General features: G+C 39.2%; 1 protein-coding gene across 1 annotated transcript in view; it reads left to right on the plus strand.

Annotated features, from left to right (window-relative positions):
- Window positions 1-24,110, plus strand: part of ARHGAP26 (Rho GTPase activating protein 26) — a 778,689-nt gene that overhangs the window by 278,701 nt on the left and 475,878 nt on the right. The window contains exon 11 of the mRNA XM_042780720.1: window positions 1,200-1,278. Coding sequence (XP_042636654.1) covers window positions 1,200-1,278 — 79 coding nt within the window. The remainder of the gene's footprint in view (window positions 1-1,199; window positions 1,279-24,110) is intronic.

A 24,110-nucleotide genomic window follows, 5' to 3' on the forward strand; every position in this document is an offset into this window, starting at 1 on the left:
TTTAATGAACACAAAGGGTTTATAGCTCTTCTCCCAAGGTCATTTTTTTGGCACAAGTCTCTGTCTTTCATGGAGTGCCATCTGTAATGGGAACTTGGCAAATATTTCATATTATGTATATGCTTTCTGGAGGGTTTGCATTCAGTTTTAACCAGCAAGCAAATTTCAGTGAGAGAATGAAAAGAGTTAATGCATTTTACATGCATTAGCACAGCATTCGACATAGAAAGTATTCATTTAAGAAAACATATATATGTACAAACACACACACACGTAAATTTTATATGTAAATAATGTACACACAACACACCACGTATACATATACACACATGTACACACAGGAACCTTGGTGGTACAGTGTTTAAGTGCTTCACTGCTAACTGTAAAGGTCATCAGTTCGAACACAACAGCCAGTCTATGAGAGAAAGCTGTGGCAGTCTGCATCTCTAGAGATTTACCCTTGGGAACCCTATGTACAGATCTTCTATGCCCTACAGGCCTGCTGTGAGTTGGAAATGACTCCGTGACAGTGGTTTTATACATGCATATGCACACTTTTAATCATAATTACAAAGCCAATTAACTCTATAAAACTCCTCCATGATAAAAGTATTTTGGAGGCATTGAACTAGGTATTAGGAGACAGGGATCCTTCCAGTTTGGATATTTTCTTCTCTTTTTATCTTTAAGATAATTTTAAAAAAATGTGGTTAAATTCACATAAAACTAACTATTTTAAAGTGAACGATCTAGTGGCATTTAGTACATTCACAATGTTGTGTGCAACCACCAACTCTTCCTAGTTCCACAGCCCTTTTTTTATTTTGAGTTCAACAATTGCATTCACATCAGTAAATATTTATTGCACTTCTCTAGTGAGTAGAATACCTTGTTAAGCGTTTGAGGGAATAGAAATGAATCAAATTTCAAGGAATGAACAAAATCTAAAGGGATAACTCTTAACCGTTTCCCTTAACTGCAGAGTAGGGTGATAGCTTCTTGAGGGGGATTTGGTGAGGTGGTTTATTTTCTGAGACTTAATGGAAGCTCAGAGAAGCTGAGTGTTGTGTCTCTCTTGGTGTTTTTAACCCCAGGAAACTCTCACTCTGCTGAGTGGTTGTTTCTTTTTAGGTTCTCCTCCTGCACCAGTATCTCATCAGTACCTATGGCACCGAGCTTATATCCTTCTCTCTCCACAGGCCGGGGGTTATCACCATGCAGGCACTGTCGGAAGAGGACCGGAGACTCTGGATGGAAGCCATGGATGGCCGGGAACCCGTAAGTAACAATTCAGGGAAGTACAACAAGAAAAAAGGTCCTGAGTTTTTTGTTGCTTCCTTAATGAAATGATTTTTGCTATTGCTCTAAAGCCTTGGGTTCTTCTTGAGACCGATGTACTACAGTAGTTTTTTTCTTCCTGTGTTTATGTGTGCAGATACTTATATTTGCTTCTAATTGGATATGTCTCCAGAGCTTTGGCCTCAGTCTTAAGGCTTAGATTCTACGTGATAAAATCACCAAACCAGTTATCGCCAAATTGACTCTAACTTATGGTGACTCCGTGTGTGTCAGTGTAGAACTGTGCTCCATAATGTTTTCAATGGCTGATTTTTCAGAGTATATTGCCAGGCCTTTCTTCTGAGGCACCTCTGGTTGGTCTCAGGCCTCCAACTTTGCAGTTATCAGCCACATGCTTTCTTTAACTCTTTGCACCACCCAGGGACTCCATTCTGCAGGTTCCCCTATATCAAGTCTGTTGTGTCACCCTAGATCCCTAAGAAGAGGCAGAGACCACTCTGATTTTCTGAATATTTTTATTGGCCATATGATGTTTTCCTCAAGTAGGATACAAAACATTATCTCAATCTCATTTTGATGAGATAAACGATCATAAAATAGGTTACGCAACATCTTTTATCATGTCTGTCTGGTTCAGCCTGTCATCACTATAGTAACCTACATCTCATAATAGTGAGACATTATCAGGGTATATGAAAAGAGTTAAGCCTGATAATGTGATCCTTGCCCCCATTTCAGAGCTGGTGGCCTCAGTTGGGTCATGCAATCTTTTTAGGGCTTTTCTGCATCTTGTGACATGTAAAACCTACATAAGTGCCCTGGGGAAGTTTGTAGAGTGAGAGTAGTCCTGTTAGCTTGGTGTCAAGGATATAGACCCCACAGTTCAGCAGATCTCTGGGTACAGAAATCGTAAGCATATTCTCTGTGTCTCAGCAATAAAAGATAAAAATGAAACCAGAATGTCAGAGGACCAGTTAATAATGTCAGAGGATACTTGCAAAGGCACTGACCAAAGAGGGGAACTATGCAGAAGGGAAAGGAGGCCATAACCTCCACTTACTGTAGAGCTCTGTGCATCAAGCTCGGTATCCAGAATAGAGGATTCCAGTTCATTTATGTGTCTTTTTCTCAGCCTACCCTTGTGATGTGATCTGGTAGCATCAATTGATGTACCTTTCTACCCAGCTCTTTTTTATATAAACATGGAACATGATTCAATCAGCTGAGCCTAAATAAATATCTAGTTAGTCCTGGTGGTGCAATGGTAAATTGGCTGCTAACCAAAAGGTCAGCAGTTCAAACTCACCAGTGGCCTTATGGGAGAAAAACCTGGCCATCTTCTTCCATAAAGATTACAGCCAAGAAAACCCTGCTGGGCAGTTCTGCTCTGTCAAATGAGGTTGCTGTGAGTTGGAATCAACTTGACTGCACCCAACAATAACCAAAAGTGTTTGTGTAATACAGTACTGCATTGTCAGTGAAGGCAAATATTGATCTATGGGTGAATAGATGGGTAAACAGGCTGAACTGTTAGGTATGTCTGTGCAGGAGAGGAGGGGCCCATAGGGGGTTGGCAGACAATGTTTCTGCAAGTGTATTTGTAAAGGGACAAGGTTGTAGTCACTTCTTGGCCACAGCCAGCTACCCAGAGGGTGTGAGTAGTTAGACCCGTGGGCTTGGGACCATCATCTCAGGGGACATCAAGCTCAATTGGCATAACATACTACACAAAAACATTGTTCCACATCCTCCTTTGGCGAGTAGTGACAGGATCTTAGAAGCTTGCAAGCGGCCAAGTAGATACCACGATGGGTCTCTCCTTGTCCAGCGCAAAGAAGAATGAAGAAAACCAAATAAGCATGGAAACAATTAGTCCTAGGGATGTATACCATGCCTTCCTCAGCCTATATGGCTATGAGACCAGAGGAACTAGATGGTACCTGGCTACCATTGTTAACCACTTAACCACTTGGAGGGGGATTTATGGTAGGAGATCATGGATAGAGTGGGAGAACAATGTGGAACAAAACTCAAAATCATAAAAAAGGGGGGCAGGGGGACCAGGGTTGCTGGTCTGATAGAGCTTGGTGGAACCCCCTGAGACTGTGGCCCCTAGCTGCCCTGCAGGTCTGGAATCAAACCCACTCCTATTGCTTCCAGACAAACAAAAGACAGGCATATGAGCTGAACATTTACATTGGGTAGATACACTCCTTGGAGAGATCAATCATGGGAGAATAGAAGGTCTGGGTATGCACAGGGAAGTCCGCTCGGGGGGCAGGAGTGCCTGGGAGGGAAGGACGTAGGGAAGAGGTATCTGTAGGGAGGAATTAGGAGAGGAGCTGTTGCACTGTGGGAAATTGTAGTCAATGTCATGAGACAAAGTGTATATGAGCTGCTGTATGGAAAATGAATTTGCTCTGTAAACTGTCACCCAAATCACAGTAATATAAAAAAAAAGTGCAACACTTAGTTATATAACATAAAATAAGACTTAAAGGGATATTTGAAGATTTAGGCAGTGAGCTATCCTTTTTTTTTTTTTTTTTAATCATCTTAATTCTTCACTTGGGATAAATATAAGATAGGCCCAATTTTGTCTGAATTCATTGTTACTGATAGAAATTTTCTTTTTTTTTTTTTTTTAACTTTTTATTGTGGTTTGGGTGAAAGTTTGTAGAACTGCTTCATTTTCCATTCAACAAATTATATGCATTTTATTTCATGACATTGGTTGCAATTCCTACTTACTCTCTGGGTTCCCAGTTTCCATTTGTCCGTCATTCTTGCCCCTTCTTGCTTCCTGAGCTTTGTTTTTGGACAAATGCTGCTGTTTTGTCTCATATAGTTGAGAATACTGAAGAATACATTCCTCCCAGATGTGACTATTCACTTTTATAGGCCTATCTATTTGTTTGGCTAAAAGTTGATTCCTGGGGATGGGTTTAGTTCCAGGCCTGAAGGGTTTCTAAGGACCCTTAGGGTTTCTAAGGGACAGTCTCAGGGGTTCCACCACACTCAGTGATAGAAACTCTTTGAAAAGCAGATCTACATTTCTAACTATAGGGCTTTGTGAGCACAATAGCCACTTGATATCAGAGGCCTTTGAAGTCTGCCTCCTGAGTAGTCCTTCATCTTTTCTAGTACCAAACCAAAAAAAGAAAACCATCGAGCTAGTTCTGAACCATAGCGATCTCCATTGGGTTTCCAAGACTGTAAATCTTTACAGAAGCAGACTGCCCACTCTTTCTTCCATGGAGTGACTGGTAGGTTCTAACGGCCAACCTTCTGGTTAGCAGGCAAATACCTTAACCACTACACCACCAGAGCTCATCTATCCATAAATGAGCACTTTACTGTATGTCAGGCACTGAATTGACCATGTTGCATCTATGAACTCACTTATTTCTTTTTGCACCTTAAGAAAAAGTATATATGTAAAAAGTGTTATATTTTCATTTTATAGATAAGGGAAGCTGAGGCTTAGAGAGATTAAATAATTTGCTCCAAGTTGCACAAGTAAGTGGCAATATTAGGATATGGGCTAGGTTTTTATTTAAAAAATGCCCTAAAGTACAATGGGGAGCTCTGGTAGTGTAGTGCCTAGTCTTCTCTCCATTTATTGTGATGCTGCTCATTGGTGCAGTTGTGAGGATTTTTGTTTTCTTTATATTGAGACGTAATCCATACTGCAGACTGTATTCTTCAACCTTCATCAGCAAGTGCCTCAAATCATCCTCACTTGCAGCAAGCAAAGTTGTATCATCTGCATATCTCACGATATTAATGATTCTTCCTCCAATCCTGATGCCACGTTTTCTTCATATAGTCCAGCTTCTTGGATTATTTGCTCAGCATATAGATTGAATAAGTATGGGGAAAGGATATAACCCTGATGCACTCCCTTCTTGATTTTAAACCATGTAGTGTCCCTTTGTTCCTTTCAAACGACAGCCTCCTGGTCAAGGTACAGGTTCCTCATGAGTACAGTCAAGTGTTCGGGAATTCCCTATGGGCAGCCATTGCCTGGCCCATACCCAGGGCATTTTAAATTCACTGCCATTGAGTCATTTCGACTCATAGCATCCCCTTGTTGGGTTTCCAAGGTGGTGTCTCTACAGGAGGAGATTGCCCAATCTTCCTTTCGAGGAGTGCCTGGTGGGTTTGAACTGTTAGCCTTCTGGTTAGCAGTCACATGCCTTAGGCACTATGCCACCAGAGCTCCTACTTAAGTAGAGAGGAAGAGAAAAGATACTCTGCATGGTTGGCAGTCTGCACCATAAGGCCTAAGCTGGAATCTGTATCAATATTTAGCTGTAGATGTATGTGGTTTTTATCTTTAATAGAGATGAAATGTCAAGGTGCTGCCTAAGAGTTCTCACTAAGTTCATCTTTATAATACTTTCTTTGACTTACTTGAATGATTGTTCAAATCGCAGGGGAGGAAATACCCAGGGAGAAAAATTATGTCACAATGTACTATTCTTGCCTTGTAAAAAACCCACTAAAGCCTTTTTTTCCTAATAAGCTTGTGTTCTGTAACTGCTTCACCACCTTCATTTTAAGCTTCACCCCATCCCCACCACTCCATATCTGTTCTCTGTCTGTATATAACTGGTCATCTTACTAACTACTTAAGTTATCATAAGTTTTCCAGTAGATTAACATCTGTTTTCTGCATATGGGAGAAGCATGCCATGGAAAGAAACATCTTGATCTAGAATATACACATTAAAAAAGTTTAAACAAAATGATTCTGTTTCTAAACATAATATAAAAGTATTTCCTCACTGGAACATATAGCTTGCATTGAAAACCATACCTATGTATGGTTTTTAGTTTCCTAAAGAAAGATATAATTAAGACAGATGATGATTGCATAATTGACAGGAATATTAGGCTTATTTTTGGTTTCCATTTCAGGAACCTCTAGGGAACATTACTACAGATATATGTCCAGTAGACATTAGCAACCCCACTTTTAATCACTGTCTCCCTAATTAGTTAAATCTTGTTCCTTTGAGAGTTTTGATCTGGATAAGGGAGCAGAAGCTGCTGCTTCTAGCTAATATTAGGATATTTCCTTTATTTCAGGGACTGTTAAATTATTGCTCTTATTTTTTGTTTTTATACTTACATGTCTGTTGTTCCTTGATTATCCAGAATTGGATTTCTGTTTTTAGAGGGGGAGTCATTTTCATTTCCATCCTTTTGTTATTTCATTACTCAGAAACACCTCAGGATGGCTGGTCGAATAAAACCTAAATCAACACTAAATTAGTTGATTTCATAAACTTTTAGTTAATTATAATTACAGTTTTTAGCACATGATTATCTTCTAGGATAAAGAAAAATTGCATGTTTTCATGGTATTGATGGACATACAATGGAGGTAGAAATATGAGTTGTGTTCCTACAGTGAGCACTGTGGATTTTTTCTAATGTTGCAAATTTGCATTCTTTTAGTTTAGGTGAAGGAAATTCAATTCAGATTTGCTTTGAAGAAAGTTGGAATGATTGGTTAATATAATTTAAAAATCTGGTGGTATAGTAGGTTCCAGAGCTGTGGTAGAATTTTTGTGTTCCATGTGGGAGATCCAGGTTTTATTCCTCACCAGTGCACCTCAAGTGTACCCACCATACCCATCTGTCATTGGAGACTTACACGTGGCTGTGATGCTGAGCAGCTTTTAGTGATGCTTCTAGGCTAAGACAGACTAGAAAAAAAGACCTGGCCATCTATTTTAAAAATCAGCCAATGAAAGACCTGTTGATTACAGTGGTCTGTTCCTGTTGTGAATGGGGTTGCTGTATGTGGGGGCTAGCTTGATAGCAGGTAACAACAGTAGTAGCTTCACACCCACCTGAATCTGGAAGCTTAAATAATATTTAGAGTTGGTTTCTTCTTTTGTTTGACCTCATTTTCTAACAGATTGTTTCCACGTGGTGATGAGATGTTTGCTAACTGCCAAAGGCTGGTATGTTACTATCAAGAACTAGGGTCAGCACATGTTTTCTATAAAGGGCCAGAGAGTAAGTCTTTAGGATTTGTAGGCCATATGCTTTCTGTTGCAAGTATTCAACTTTGTTACTGTTATTCAAAAGCAGCCGTAGACAATATGTGAATGAATAGTTGTGGGTGTATTTCAGTAAGACTGTATTATGAAAAGAAGAAGCAGGGCAAATTTGCTCTTGGGCCATAGTTTGTCTACCCTTGATCTAGAAGTCTACTGGAAAGAGAGCTTTAGTGTAATAATTCTAATGAAATTCCATACTTGAACTTTGTTGCACTAAATTCTTGGACAAGAGGATGGAATATATGGGATAGCCAGCCCTGGCTCACCTGTCCACTGCACTAGAATTGCATAATTCTAGGGAAAGATTCTGGTAGCATAGTGCCTGAGGCACTTGATTGCTAACCAGAAGGCTGGCGGCTCAAACCCACCAGCCACTCCTTGGAAAGAAGGTTGGGCAATCCTACTTCCGTAGTGATAACTGCCTCGGAAACCCAAGGAGGGGTCGCTATGAGTCGGGGCCGACTCGACAGCAAACAACAACAAAAACAAAAAGGGAAAGATTGGCTTCCTCTGAGGGGAAATCAAAGCCTTGTTATATGTCAAAGGGGAATAGACAGTGGGTAGGCAAAAAATGACACAGGTTCTCTGTACTCTGAGACCTATGTTCTATTAAATTTTGTATTTTGAAACTTGGCCAAAAGTATCAAAAATAACAACAGCTTTCTAGCTAACATCCTACTTAATGATGAAAGACTGCTTTCCTCTCAGGCTGGGAACAAGGCAAGGATATTCACTCATCACTCTTACTCAACAGAGTACTGAAGTCTTCTTGTCTATGAAGTAGTGTGAGAAAAGAAAATAAAAGCCATACAGGTGGACAGGATTTGCAGATGACATGCAAATCTCAAAGAATGCACCCAAAATCTACTAGAGTTAATAATGAAGTTTAGCAAAGTAACAGGCTACAGTATGGTCACAGGATACAGCAAGATCACAGGATACAAGATTAACATGCAAAAGCATTAGTCATATTTCTATATACTAACCACAAACACATGGTAACTAAGGTCAAAAACATAACACCATTTACAGTTGCTCTCTCCCCCAGTGAAACACTTACAAATTTAATTAAACTTTTACAGGACCTATATGCTTAAAATTATAAAATACCGATGAAAGAAATCAAACAAGATTTAATAAATCAAGAGATGTACCATGCTCAAACTCAAAATAGTAAAGATTTCATCTATATGTTCAATGCAATTCCCATTAAAATACCAAAAGAATTTTTGTACTATTGTTGTTGTTGTTAAGTGCCATCGAGTCGTTTCCGACTCATAGCGACCCCATGCACAGCAGAACGAAACACTGCCCGCTCCCACGCCAGCCCCACAATCCCTGCTATACTTGAGCCCATCATCGCAGCCACCATATCAGTCCATCTCCTTGAAGGCCTCCCCCTCTTTCATCGACCCTCCACCGTACCAAGCATGAATGACATCCTTCTCCAGGGAATGGTCCCTTCTTACAACATGACCAAAATAGGTGAGACCGAAGTCTGGCTATTCTTGCTTCCAAGGAGCATTCTGGCTGCACTTCCTCCAGGACAGATCTGTTAGTTCTTTTAGCAGTCCACGGTACTTTCAGCATTCTTCACCAGCACCACAACTCAAAAGCATCAACTCTTCTTCAGTCTTCCTTATTCATTGTCCAGCTCTCACATGCATACAAGGCGATTGGAAATATCATGGCTTGTGTCAGGCGCACCTTAGTCCTCAATGAGATATCCTTGCTCCTCAGCACTTGAAACAGTTCCTTCGCAGCTGACTTTCCCAATGCTACACGTCGTCTAATGTCCTGACTGCTGCTTCCGTTGGCATCGATTGTAGAACCAAGCAACGTGAATTCCTTGACAACCTCAATCTTCTCTCCATTTATTGTGATGCTGCTTATTGGTCCAGTTGTGAGGATTTTTGTTTTCTTTACGTTGAGATGTAATCCATACTGCAGACTGTATTCTTCAACCTTCATCAGTAGGTGCCTTAAGTCATCCTCACTTTCAGCAAGCAAAGTTGTATCATCTGCATATCTCAGGTTGTTAATGTTTCTTCCTCCAATCCTGATACCACGTTTTTCTTCATATCGTCCAGCTTCTTGGATTATTTGCTCAGCATATAGATTGAATAAGTGTGGAGAAAGAATACAACCCTGATGCACTCCCTTTTTGATTTTAAACCATGTAGTGTCCCCTTGTTCTGTTTGAATGACAGCCTCCTGGTCAAGGTACAGATTCCTCATGAGTACAATCAAGTGCTCGGGAATTCTCCTTCTTCTCAATGTTATCCATAATTTGTCATGATCCACACAATCAAATACCTTTGCATAGTCAATAAAACACAAGTAAACATCTTTCTGGTATTCCCTGCCTTGAGCCAAGATCCATCTGACAACAGCTATGATATCCCTTGTTCCACGTCTTCTTCTGAATCCGGCTTGAACCTCTGGAAGTTCTCTATCAATATACTGCTCTATCAATAAACATTAACACGTTTCTGAATTATCTTCAGTAAGACCTTACTTGCATGTGATATTAATGATATTGTTCTATAATTTCTACATTCTGTGGGATCACCTTTCTTTGTAATGGACACAAATATGGATCTCTTCCAGTCAGTTGGCCAGGTAGCTGTCCTCCAAATCTCTTGGCATAACTGAGTGAGTGCCTCCAATGGGGCATCTGTTTGTTGAAATATCTCAATTGGTGTGCCATCAATTCCCGGAGCCTTGTTCTTTGCCAGTTCTTTCATTGCAGCTTTGACTTCTTCCTTCATTACCATTGGTTCTAGATCATATGCCACTTCTTGAAATGGATGAAGATTGATCAGTTCTTTTTGGTACAGTGACTCTGTGTATTCCTGCCATCTTCTCTTGATGTTTCCTGCATCATTCAATATTTTGCCTATAGAATCTCTCAATATTGCAACTCGAGGCTTAAATTTTTTCTTCAGTTCTTTCAGTTTGAGAAATGCTGAGTGTGTTCTTCCTTTTTGGTTTTCAGACTCCAGGTCTTTGCACATTTCATTATAGTAATTGGCTTTGTCTACTCGAGCTGCTCTTTGAAATCTTCTGTTCAGCTCTTTTACCTTTTCATTTCTTCCATTTGCTTTAGCAATTCTCTGCTCAAGGGCAAGGTTCAGACAAGCTTATTCTAAAATTTGTATGGAAAGGCAAAGGAACTAGAATAGCTAAAACAATTTTTAAAAAGAACAATAAAGTGGAAGAAATCACTCTATCCAATTTAAGACTTCTTTTATAAATAATCAAGCTTATAGTATTAACAGGAGTAGAAACATAGATAAATGAAACAGAATAAATAATACAGAATAGAACCATACAAATACACTCAGTTGGTTTTTGATGAAGGTGCAAAAACTATTCAATGGAGGAAGGATGGATAATCTTTTCAACATATGGTACTAGAACAATGAACATCCATAGGCAGAAAATGAACTTCAATTTAAACCTCACATCTTATACAAAAGTTAATTCAAAATGGATCATAGATTTAAATGGAAAACATAAAACTGTACAACTTTAAGAAGAACACATAAGACCCAGATCTGCTAGGTAGAGAGTTTTAGACATGACACCAAAAGCATGATCTGTAAAATAAAAAGATTAATTGTTCTTCATCAGAATTAGAAACTTTTGTTCTGCTACAGACCCTGATAGGAACATGAAAAAACAAGCTACAGGATGGAAGAAAATATTTGCAAAGCGTATGTCTAACAAGCGATTAAATACAGAATGTATAAAGAACTCTCAAAACTCAAGAGTTAAAAAATAAACAATCCAATTAGAACTTGGATGAAAGACACAAAACATTTCACCAAAGAGGACATACTGCCATGGAGAAACACATGAAAAGATGTTCAACACCTTTAGCCATTAGGAAAATGCAAAGTACAACCATAATGAGATACACACCTATCAGAATTAATAAAATTAAAAGAATAGTGGTAATACTAAATGTTAATGAGGATGTAGAGATACTGGGTCTCTTATACATGCTGGTGGGAATGTGAAATAATACAGCCACTCAGGAAAATCCCTTGGCAATTTCTAATAAAACTACACCTCTATTTAACCTTATGACCTACCAGTTGTTTTGGGGCACTTATCCCAGAGAAATGAAAGCTTACATTCACACAAAAATTTATACAATGTTTGAAGCAGCTTTTTTTTTTTTTAATACTAGCTCTGAACTGTGAACAACACAAATCATCTTCAGTGGATGAATAGTTAAATCTGCTGTGGAATATCCATACAATGAAATAGCAGCACTCAGCAATAAAAATAAATGAACTGTTGATGCACTCAACAACTGGATGGATCTCAGAGGCATTATTCTGAATGAAAACAGCCAATCTCAAATGATTTCATAATGCATGCTTTCATTTTATAGCAGTCTTGACATGACAAAGTTAAAGAAACGGAGAATAGCTTAGAAGTTTCCAGTGGATAGGGACAGTGGAAGTGGGATGGGGAGATGTAGCTGTAAAGAGGTAACATGAAATTCTTTTGTGGTGATGGAACAGATGTATCTTCATTGGCAAGATGTATGTTGGCTGTGTGAACCAATACATGGAATATAATTGTACAGAAGTACGTGCACACACACAAATGAGAACTCTTAGAACTCAGGAAAGTGCTATATTTACAATTATAGTTTTATTTTAGCAAAAAGGATACAACTGAAGATACTCATAGAGTTAGACCTGGAGGATCCCCAACACAAAACTTCCATTTCCCACAAAGGGATGCATTAATGTCCCAGGCACAAATGTCTTTCACCATCCAGGAAGCTCTCTGAGCTTCAGTATCCAGAGGATTTCATTATGTAGCATGATTGATTGAATGATTGCCCACCTGGTTGAATTTAACCTCTAGCCTCCCTCTCTGAAGTCAGGCTATATCATATGGTAGATCTTTCTGGCCTGGCCACCCCTACGCAAGAGTTACCTCATTAGTAGAACCTATTAGGTGTCTCAGGCTTGGTTGTCTAGAGGAGCAGAGAGAGAGAGATATTTCTACAGAGATTTATCTCAAGAAAATGGCTCATGCAGTGGTAGAGGCTAGCAAGTCCCAAGTCCGTGGGTCAAACATTAGGCTGGAGACTTCTCCTGACTAACGTAGCAGCGGCTGATGAACTCAAGATTGGTAGGAAGTACAGCAGGCTGCTGGTTGTGGAGGCTGACACATCTAAGATCAGCAGGTAAGATAGCAGGCTGTTGACTTACAGGCTATAAAGGCATCAGTCCCAAGATTAGCAAGCAACATGGCCTGTTGTTGTTTGAACAGAACAAGGGTATACTGAATGGTTTAAAAAGAAGAGTGTGTGTCAAGGTTGTGTCCTTTCACCATAATTATTCGATCTCTATGCTGAGCAAATAATCCAAGAGGCTGAACTGTATGAAGAAGAACATGGCATCAGGATTGAAGGAAGACTCATTAACAACTTGTAATGTGCAGATGATACAACTTGTTTTGCTGAAAGTGAGGATGACTTAAAGCACTTATTGATGAAGATCAAGAACTGCAGACTTCAGTATGAATACACCACAACATAAAGAAAACAAAAATACTCCGAACTAGACAAATAAGCAACATCATGATAAATGGAAAAAAGATTGAAGTTATCAGGGATTTCATTTTACTTGAATTCACAATCAACACCCATGGAAGCAGTAGGCAAGAAATCAGACCTGTTGCACTGGGCAATATGTTGCAAAATAATCTCTTTAAGGTGCTGAAGAGCAAAGATGTCTCTTTGAAGACTAAGGTATACCTAACCCAAGCCATGGTATTTTAGTCGCCTCATGTGTGTGAAAGCTGGACAATGAATAAGGAAGGCTGAAGAAGAGTTGATGCCTTTGAATTATGATGTTGGTGAAGAGTACTAAAAATACCCTGGACTGCCAGAACAATGAACAAGTCTGTCTTGGAAATAAGTGCATCTGGAATATTCTTGGAAGCAAGAATGGTTAGACTTCATCTCACTTACTTTGCTCAGTATCTTCAGTAAAAACAAGGCCATGTGCTGTCTGTGGAACAGACCATCAATTGCTCATACGCAAGTTGAAGTTGAAGCTGAAGAAAATTAAAACAAGCCCATGAGAGCCAAAATATGACATTGATTATATGCCACCTGAATTTAGAGACCACCTGAAGAATAGATTTGATGCACTCAACATCAGTGACCACAAACCAGATGCATTGTGGGATGACAGCAAGAACATCATATATGAAAAAAGCAAATGGTTGTTAAAAAGACAGGAAAGGAAGACAAGATGAAAATGGGTGTCAGAAGAAACTCTGAAACATGCTCTTGAATGGAGAGTCGCTAAAGTGAATGGTAGAAATGACAACATTAAAGAGCTCAATAGAAGATTACAAAGAGCAGCTCGAGAAGACAAAGTCAATTATTACAATGAAATGTGCAAAGACCTGGAGTTAGAAAACCGAAAGGAAAGAACACGTTTGAGATTTCTTAAGCTGAAAGAACTGAGGAAAAAATTCAAGTCCCAGGTTACCATACTGTAGGATTCCATGGGCAAAATACTGAATCATGCCAGCACCATCAAAAGAAGATGGAAGGAATATACACAGTCACTGTACCAAAAATAATTGGTTTATGTCCAACTTAAGGCACTTGACTGCTAACCAGAAGTCTGGCAGTTCAAACCCACCAGCCACTTCGTGGAAAGAAGGTTGGGCAGTCTACTTCCGTAGTGATACTGCCTCGGAAACTCAAGGAGGGGTCACTATGAGTTGGGTCCGACTTGATGGCACATAACAACAACAATTTCAGGAGGTGGCATGTGATCAAGAACCAATGGTATTGAAGGGAGAAGTCCACGCTACGTTGAAAGAATTAGGGGGAAACAAGGCTCCAGGAATTGCCAGAATACCCATTGAAGTGAAGAAGAGCAAATTGTTTTCTTTATGTTGTGGTGTATCCATACTGAAGTCTGCAGTTCTTGATCTTCATGCTTCAACAAATGGATGCAGTGCTGGAGGCACTTAACTTGTTTATGCCAGGAAATTTGGAAGATGGCTACATGGCCAACTGACTGGAAGAGATCAGTATTTGTACCCGTTCCAAAGAAGGGTCATCCAACAGAATGTGGATATTATCGAACACTATCATTAACATCACACATAAGTAAAATTTTGCTGAAGATAATTCTAAAAGGGTTGCAGCAGTATATTGACAAGGAACTTCCAGAAATGCAAGCTGTATTCAGAAGAGGATGTGGCATGAGGGATATCATTGCTGATGTCAGATGGATCTTGGCTGAAAGCAAAGAATATCAGAAAGATGTTTACCTGTGTTTTATTAACTATGAAAAATCTTTTGATACATATTTATTATGTGTATCATAATAACTTTTGTCCAACATTGCAAAGAATGGGAATTCGAGAAGACTTAATTGTATTCATGAGGAACCTGTACATAGACCAAGAGGCAGTCCTTCGAACAGAACAAGAGGATACTGCATCGTTTAAAATCAGGAAGGGTGCGTGTCGGGATTATGTCTCTTCACCACACTTATTCAATCTGTATGCTGAGCACATAATCTGAGAAGCTGGACTATTTGGACTATTTGAAGAAGAAAGCAGCATCAGGATTGGAAGAAGACTCATTAACAGCCTGCAATTTGCAGAGACATCACCTTGAGTGCTGAAAGTGAAGATGACTTGAAGCCCTTAACTGATGCAGGTCAAAGACTACAGTCTTCAGTGTGGATTACACCTCTTCATACAGAAAACAAAAATCTTCACAACTGGACCAATAAGCAACATCATGATAAATGGAGGAAAGATTGAAGTTGTCCTGGATTTCATTTTACTTGGATACACAATCAACACCCATGGAAACAACAGTCAAGAAACCAGGCATTGTTGCACTGAGCAAATCTGCTGTAGAAGTCCTCTTTAAGGTGTTAAGGAGCAAAGATGTCACTCTGAAGACTGACATGTGCCTAACCCAAGACATGATAGTTCCAGTCACCTCATATGTGTGTGAAAGCTGGACAGTGTATAAGGAAGACTGAAAAAGAGTTGATGCCTTTGAATTGCAGTGTTGGTGAAGAATGCTGAAAATACCATGGACAGCCAGAAGAATGAACAGATCTGTCCTGGATGAATGCTCCTGAGAATCTAGAATGGCCAGACTTCATCTCACCTACTTTGGTCATGTGGTCAGAAGGAACCAGTACCTGGAAAACCACATCATGTTTGGTAAGGTAGAAGATCAGCAAAAAAGGGGAAGACCCCCAACAAGATGGATTAACACATTAGATGCAATGAGGGCTCAAGTATAGCAAGTATTGTGAGGATGGCACATGACCAGGCATTGTTTTGTTTTGTTGTACATAGGGTTGCTATGAGTCAGCGCCAATTTGACAGCACCTAACAACAACAACAACAACAACAACAACAATTTTTGTTATGTCATAAGAAGGGATCAGTCTCTGGAGAAGGATATCATGTTCGGTAAAATAGAAGGTCAGCAAAAAAGGAGAAAACACTCAATGAAATGGATTCCACAGTGACTGTGACCATGGGCTCAAGCAAAGCAAGGATTGTGAAGCAGGCACAGGTCTGTGCAGTTTTTTCTTCTGTTGTACATAGGATTTCTAGAAGTAACTCAACAGCACATAATAACAACAACAACAACAAAGGCAGGTCATTGGTTCAAGTCCAGAGAACTGAAGGTAAGATGATTAGCCAGATGCAGGATTTAGATTGAGCAAAAAGCCAGAGAACTTTTCCAGAATGTCCATATATATTGGAAGCAGGCCATACCACCAAGGAAACTCCCTTTTAGCTGATTGACTGATCATACATAGCAGAACTCATCATGGAGGTGATTTCATTATGTCAGATCTTATCATGGGGCATGACTACTCATAACTACCAAACCCCTGAAAATCATGGCCCAGCCATGTTGACACACAAACTTAACCATCACAGTACTTGGGTCTGAAGTCCCTCTATGAATAACAAAGACTCCAATCCCTGGGAAAATGCTAACTATTTATAAACTATCTCCCAGAAACCTGGAACAAAGACCAAATTCTTTAGAAAAGTTAATGCTATACTCCAAAGCTTCTTTATTGTCTCATCAAATAATAAGTTATATTGGCAGGTCTGGTAACTCCTGTAATTTTGAAATAATAGTGTAAATGATATTTCATCTGAAACAGCAGTAATGTCACATGGAAATATCAGTGATTACTATTGGTGACAAAGTCAAGTACTGCTATTATTACTTGGGGTTGTTGACCACATTCATAGTTGAGTGAAATGCTGAATTTCTGTTAAATGTTAATGAAAATAAAGGTAAACTTTTTTTTTTTTTTTAGGATTTGGGTGAAGATTTACAGAGTAAATTCACTTTTCATACAGCAGTTCACATATACTTTGTCTCATGTCATTGACCAAAATTTACAATACAGCAGCTCCCCTCCCACTTCCTCCCCATAGTTACCTCCTCCCAGTGTCCATGGTAAACTTTTTTTTTGACCATTCAAGTTCATGATGTGGTTGTTGGTTGCCATCAAGTTGATTCTGACTCATAGGGACCCTATGTGTACAGAGTACAACTGTTACATAAGCATTTCAAGGCTGTGAGCTTTTGGAATTAGATCACCAGGCCTCTGGGTGGGTTTGAATTGCCTACCTTTTGGCTCATAGTTGAGTGCTTAACCATTTGCACTACCCAGGGAGCCAAGAAAAACTTGATGGAATACAGTTCTACTCTGAAACACATGGGGTCATCATGAGTTGGAATTGACTCAATGGCAGTGAGAAGTGAAGACAGATGCTTGCTACTCTCTGTACCTAGTCCAGAGAGAATCATCGTTCTGTTGCCTTCCCATTTTTTTAACTCTATACATGGTTTTGTATTTTCTAGAGGTTTCTAGAACTTCCTTTGTTTTTTGTGGCCTAGGTTAACTACTACCAAACATGCTTTCTGGAAGTTTCTATCACCAATTCCTTATTTGAATCAGAATTAGGGGCTACTTAAGAGTTCATCTGAGAGGAGTGACAGTTTGACAAGTCAACAGCTTATCAGCACTGCTGGTTGTATGTGTGAGTGTGCACGTTCTCTTTTTTAAAATTTTTTTTTTTTACTTTTCATTTTGAAATCATTTCAATCTCACAAGATGTTGCAAAAACAGGATAAAGAGTTCTAGAATACCATTCACCCAGATTCTTCAAATACTAATATGTTACATAGCTTGAGTGCAATAACCCAACCAGAAAATGAACACTGATATAATTTATTACCTATTTTATAGAACTCCACTTTTGCCAGTTGCCCCATTTTTACATTTTTTTCTGGTCCAGGATCCAATGTAAGATTACACATTGTATTTAGTTGTCATATCTCCTTAGTTTTTTAAAAAATTTGGAATAGTTGGAAGTTACAGGCTTTGCTTTTTAATGAAACATTACCGCCAGCAAATGCCAGGTAATAGAAATCTGCCATTAGTCTTTTGTCTGTTCCCATCTTGGAGTGTATTTGAAGGCTCTTGTCAATATCCTCTTCCCATGTAGGTAATAATACATACTTTACCACAGTAAAATTGCTTGTGTTTGTCTTTGTCCAACGGTTCTCTGCTATATTATTATATTCATTCTCATTTATAGACTTCCTTATATTACATCTATTTCTTCTTATAGCCTTCCTTATATTGTATCTATTTCTTCTCTTCTATATGATGTACTCGTATCATGTCATCTTCCTTGTGCATTTTACTATGTTTATAATCTATACTGTAGTTGTTGGTTTAATAACATTTGAGACCATAATGCGATCTTAATAGACATTCCATGGTATGACCTCCCACCTCTAGCAGCAGCCCTAATTACTGTTGGTCCTCTCTCTGCTAGATATTATGGCATTGATTCATGGGAACAGAGATTATTGTTGGATTAGCTTCAATTTTTTTTCTCTGTGGGAAAATCAGTCCATAAGAGAAGGATCTTTTTAGTGACTTTGTTCATTTGAAGAATGATCGAACTGGCTCTTATGTCGATATCTGCAGCTTTCTTTTACACCTTAAAATCCAGAAAGTTGTTACATTTGTTAGTGATCAAGTCAAGGGTGACATTTGGACAAATATGATGCCAGAAGGTCATGGAGGGATCTTGAATATTAGGAAGTCTGTGAATTAGGTGTTTTTGGTGAGATGTGGAACAAAATAAGCACTTTTGAAAAATTATCTTTGGGTTTGCTGAATTAGGGGCAAATCAGGAGGCCTCATGATGCCAGTGTTACTGCATTCTCTTTAGTTGTATCTTGCCCTGTGACCCTGGAAGAAAACATCAGAACAAGTAAACACATCCTAAAAGCAAAACTGTTTTCTGCTCTGGCTTACAAACCTTCCCTTTGGCTCATCTGGAAAACAGGGTAGACGTGAGGTCTAGTGGTCACAGCCAAAGGCAGAGCAGAAGGAGCACAGCCAGCTCTAGCCAGCTGCCCTTGCATCCTCATGCTGTGTGGTCTTGACTCAATGCCTAGAAAAGTGAGTCTCCCCTGTTCCCCTATCCTTTAGCTCCTCACTCCCAACTCTCTCACCTTACTTTTCACCTCTTTACTTTTCACAGCAAAAAAAGAAAAAGGGGGAAAGAACCAGAAACTAAGCTGAAATTCTTCAGGTTAGAAATATGTTCTATTGTAATTAATCATTGATAATTAGTTTTATTTTTACCATAAACTTAAGAGCTTTATGATAGCTGGACTGAGGCAATCATCAGCATTTTTAGGGTAAGTGGAGGTGTTTTATTTATTTATGAATGCCTAGCATTGAAATATATTGGAATATTTTAAAATTTTCTCCCTTGAAACTACCTTGCTGAAAAGTATTTGTTGGCAATGACGAGTATCTGGATAGACACTTTCACTATTTCTCCACCTACTTCACATCTCCATATGTTGTCATCCCAGGAAGATGACAACTTAACTGAGGGCAGGAATCAATCTTGTCTTTTGTGTCTTTAATATTTTCTACATATGATCCTTAGTACAGTGCTATCAAACAAAATAAGCACTCATTTATTGAATTAACTTGGAGGTAATGAATTAAGTGGGGTTCTGTTACCTGATCTACAATTGAGTTCTTTTAGTTCACTTCCATGATGAATATTTTGGATTCTGGTCATTATCAGGCCACTATAAATAGAAATTCATGAAGGCAAGGATGACTTTGTTTCCCAGACTCTCAAACAGCCCTTGGCCAAGATCACAGATCATACTTACTATCTATGCTCAGTAAGTTTTTGTTCAGTGAATGCATGTAAAAGAAAGAGTGCCCAGAGATGCATTTCTCTTCTTAGCTACAGGCTTTGAATTGACTATCTTCATTTCTATGTTGCTCACTATTCCTACTCCTTTTCTTAATGATGTTGATGTATGGCAGAAACCTGTGTGCTGCACTAGGGAACATCTCAGCTCTGAAAGCTTATTAGAGCTCCCAGGATCCTGGATGAAGAGTATATGATCTTTCAACTGTTGTGTACAGCTTCTAGCACCAATAGTGAAATTAGGATTTATAGTTTTATATTTGCATATACCTGTGGATGTTATATATATTTTAAAATATTACCATCTACCAGTTCTCTTTCAATTTGCAGAAGGCACATAGTTGTAGTCAGAGCTTTGGTTCCTGGAGGTCACATTGGCCCACCAGCCTCCTTGCAGCTGTGCTAAAGAGGCTAAGCTTGATAGATGTGATAGTTAAGATTGTGTGACCACTTGACTGGGCTGTGATTTTGAGTGGCTTGGCAGCTGGATGTAGTTATTCCTCAAGATGAGATTGGACATGATGTAATCACTTTTATGGTAGAATCTTGTTGTGGGCCGTTTAATCAGTTGTAGGAGAGTTGCCTTCGGGATGTGGCATGCTTCCAATATATATAGAAAGGATCCTACATTTGGTTCAGTCTTTATCTTCAGTTTTTGGACTTGAACCAGTGGCCTGTCATGTTGCCTGCTGATCTTGAGTTTGTTCCTGGACTTGAAGTAGTGGCCTGGTGTGTTGCCTGCTGATCTTAAGTTTGTGCCATTTTACCTGAAAATCTTGGGTTTGTCATCTTCAGTAGCCAGCAGCTGTGTGAGTTAGAAGAAATATCCAGCTCCAGCGGGCCTAGAGCAAGAGGCAGAGTTGAAGCCCAAAGTCAAGGCTCTTTCATCGAGCCCCTAGAGCCAACACTCTGAATTTGGACTTATAGCCCCTAAACTGTAAAAGAAACTCGTGTTTGTTAGAACCATCTACCTGTGGTATTTCTGTTATAGCAGAACTAGTGAACTAAGACAATAGATAAAGGTTGATTCTAGCCTCCTGTCTCCTGAGGTGTTCCTTTATTTCAGCCCTTTATCTAAAGCACTAAAAATATATCCCCTAAAAAAAGAGAAAAGTTTGTGTGTGTATACATGTATGCATACACATTTGCATACGTACACAAACCTACAGTGATTGGGTACAACGGAGAACATGCAAAAGTCCACAGTTGGGTTTCATTCTGTATGTAAGCGGATCTCTGTTATCTTAGTTCACTCCATTGCAGGAGCAAAGGGTTTAAATGCATGAGCTTTGGTGTCAGTCAGGCTGAGTTTGAATCTTGATTCTGTTATAGGACTTTGAACAATTACCTAATTTATCTGGGCCTCAGTTTATCTAACTGTAAAATGGGAAGGGAAATAATGCCTACCAGATTGCAGGAGATAATACATTGTCTCACATCAGTTCAATTACTCCTCCAATTGACAGTGAATCCCAGAGATTTTTAGATTTTATATATGCCTGCATATCTATCACGTCATTGTCTAGAGAGTAGCAAGACCTATCCTGACTCTATACTGACTGCTTTTTGGGTTAGTTTCAGGCAATGGAGCTATGATTCAGAGAAACCTAACTATGATATAAAACAATAACCAAACTTGTTGCTGTCAAGTCAATTCCGATTCATAGCGACCCTTTAGGGCAGAGTAGAACTGTCCTATAGAGTTTCCAAGGCTGTAAATCTTTACTGAATCAGACTGCCATATTTTTCTTCTGTGGAGTGGCTGGTGGGTTTGAACTGCCAATCTTTCAGTTAGCAGCCTAGCTCTTAACCACTGTGCCACGAGTGCTCCTTCAGGTGTGATACTTTGTTTTTTGGAGCAGAACTTGGAGGAATATATAAAACAATAAAGCATAATAATAATAATAATAAACTGAAAAAGTAACCCTCCTTGAGTTTCCAAGGCGGTATCTCTATGGAAGTAGATTGCACAGTTTTCCTTCCGAGGACTAGCTAGTGGGTTTGAACCGCCAGCCTTCTGGTTAGCAGTCAAATGCCCTAGGCACTACACCACCAGAGCTCCAATAATAATAATAATAATAATAATAATAATTATAAATAGGACTAAAAAAGTAGAGGGAAATGTGATTGTGAAATCGTCAGGTCAATTTTGATAATTTTATGTCAATATGGTAACAGTATAGTAAGAAAGTATAGAAATGTTTTATTGAGATTTTGCAGTTTAATTTCCAGAGAGTTGAAGAACCTTGTAAGACAGGATTGTGGTTGCTTAGGAGTGGGTGCAATACTGACCTGTCTTTGTTACAAAGGGCTTAGAGGCCAAGTGGTTAATAATATTCCTGTCTACAAACAGTCCGCCATTGCAGCAGGTTTAGGACTACAGCTGTGTTATTCCCACCACACCCAATACCTCTACCATCTCTGTAGCTTTAAAAAGTCAATCATAATGAATATTGTCCTTTGTGCTATTCTATGGTTATAGCCAATACTACCCAATTTGAATCAGTTAGTTTTTGAAGGCTAAGAGCTGTTCATTTCTCAAGACTATTCAGTATCCAGTACAGTTTTCTAAACGGACTACCATGTAGTTGACTTTGTCTTTGTATTCATCAGAATCAAAATTGGATTGGTACAGAGAACTTAGACACAAAGGGCAAGTTTGAAGAGCGAGGAGAGAGTGGGTGACTGGAACTTGAATAGGTTTCACTGATTTGTGAGCCAAGGTTCTCACTCTGGGATCCAGAGAATGGCCTGAGGAGGGGCAAAGTGATACTGTCTTTGAACTTTCTGAAGTTGCATGCAAAATGTTTGTATACCCATGTATGCTAAGAAGAAATGTTTGTAAGATCTATTAGTTTGTCAAAGGATCTGTGCCCCAATGCTAAAAAAGTGCTAACTGTGGACCTTGCAGTTTCATGAGAATAAATATTTGGAGTTTATCTGAGGAGGGCTCTCAGTTATAATGCCTAGTAAAACAATGGTGTATTGTTTCTTCTGCACCCACCTGTAAATTGAAAAGGGCTCTGGAAGGCTTCCATGCTAAGTGTGTATGTCTGCTGTCTGCTTGTACTTTTGAGATTGCCCAGAGACAAAATACAACATAATTTCTTTCACAGATGAATTATACAGAAGACAAACTGAAGTGTGCATATGTCAAGGTGGGGTGGGGTAGGATCCTGGCGGGCAGAGAATGAGATGCGTCTAAGGGATGTTTTCAGTCTGACTGTTGTGTTCCCACATCAGATTGATACTAATGATATTTATGTTATTTTAATTAAAGCTTGTGCTTTCCTTTTTGTGACTGCCATGATTGTTGTTGTTATGTGCAGTGGAGTCGGACCTGACTCATAGCGATCCCTCCTTGGGTTTCTGAGGTGGTATCACTACGGAAATATATTGCCTAACCTTCCTTCCGAGGGGTGGTTGGTGGGTTTGAACTGCCAGCCTTCTGGTTAGCAGTCAAGTGCCTTAGGCACTATGTTACCAGAGCTGCCACTGCCACAATTAGCAATTAAAATCAGACCAGTGGTGTGATTTTTTTTTTTTAAACTTTCTGAGTATCGTTTAAACAATTTTGCTTGTAAGAAATAGTAGTATTGGTGCTGCGTTTTCTTTTTCCTGAACAATTCCTTTCCTTTTTAGTTTCTGTTCCCAGTTCAAAGAGATCCTTAAATCCTTTTTACTAATCCCTTATCCTTGTGTGTTAGATTTCTTGTTTGGTTCCATTATTGTTATTGATATACTATGTTTCCTGCAGTGGCATCCAATTTGAGTCATTGACCAAGAAAGTCAATCTCAGGGTTATAAAAAGATCTGTGAATCTACACTTGTTTTAGTTAAACTTATCAGAAATTTATGGGAGCTCTGGTGGTGTAGTGCCTAAGGCATTTGACTGCTAACCGGGAGGCTGGTGGTTCAAATTAATTAATTTCGTAGTGATACTGCCTTGGAAAACCAAGGAGGGGTCGCTGTGAGTCGGATTTGACTCCATGGCAGTGAGTTTGGTGTTTTGGTTTGGTTATCAGAAATATGATTGATGCCCATTTAGATTAGTGAGGCTCTTTCTCAAATAAAGTAGACAACAGAGATGGCAACATGAGTTACATATAGAAAAGAAAACTGCTTCAGGGATATCGGGTTGGTCATGTGGAAGGATAGTGTCTGTTGGAAGAGATTGTACACCGAAACCAAATTATGCTTATGGTAACCTCTGGTAGCACAGTGCCTAAGCCGTCTGATAGCTAACCAGAGGTTGATGGTTCAGCCCTACCAGCCACTCCGAGGAAGCAAGACTGGGCAGTCTAATTCTGTAAAGATTTATTGCCTTGAGACCAATGGGGATTGCTCTGAGTTGGAATCAACTCAATGGCAGTGGGTTTGGTTTTATTTTTTTAAATTTTATTTTGATTTGGGTGA

Source organism: Orycteropus afer, unplaced genomic scaffold (genome assembly GCF_000298275.1).
Source record: "Orycteropus afer afer isolate SDZICR_OR568_19922 unplaced genomic scaffold, OryAfe1.0 scaffold00056, whole genome shotgun sequence".
Taxonomy (NCBI): domain Eukaryota; kingdom Metazoa; phylum Chordata; class Mammalia; order Tubulidentata; family Orycteropodidae; genus Orycteropus; species Orycteropus afer.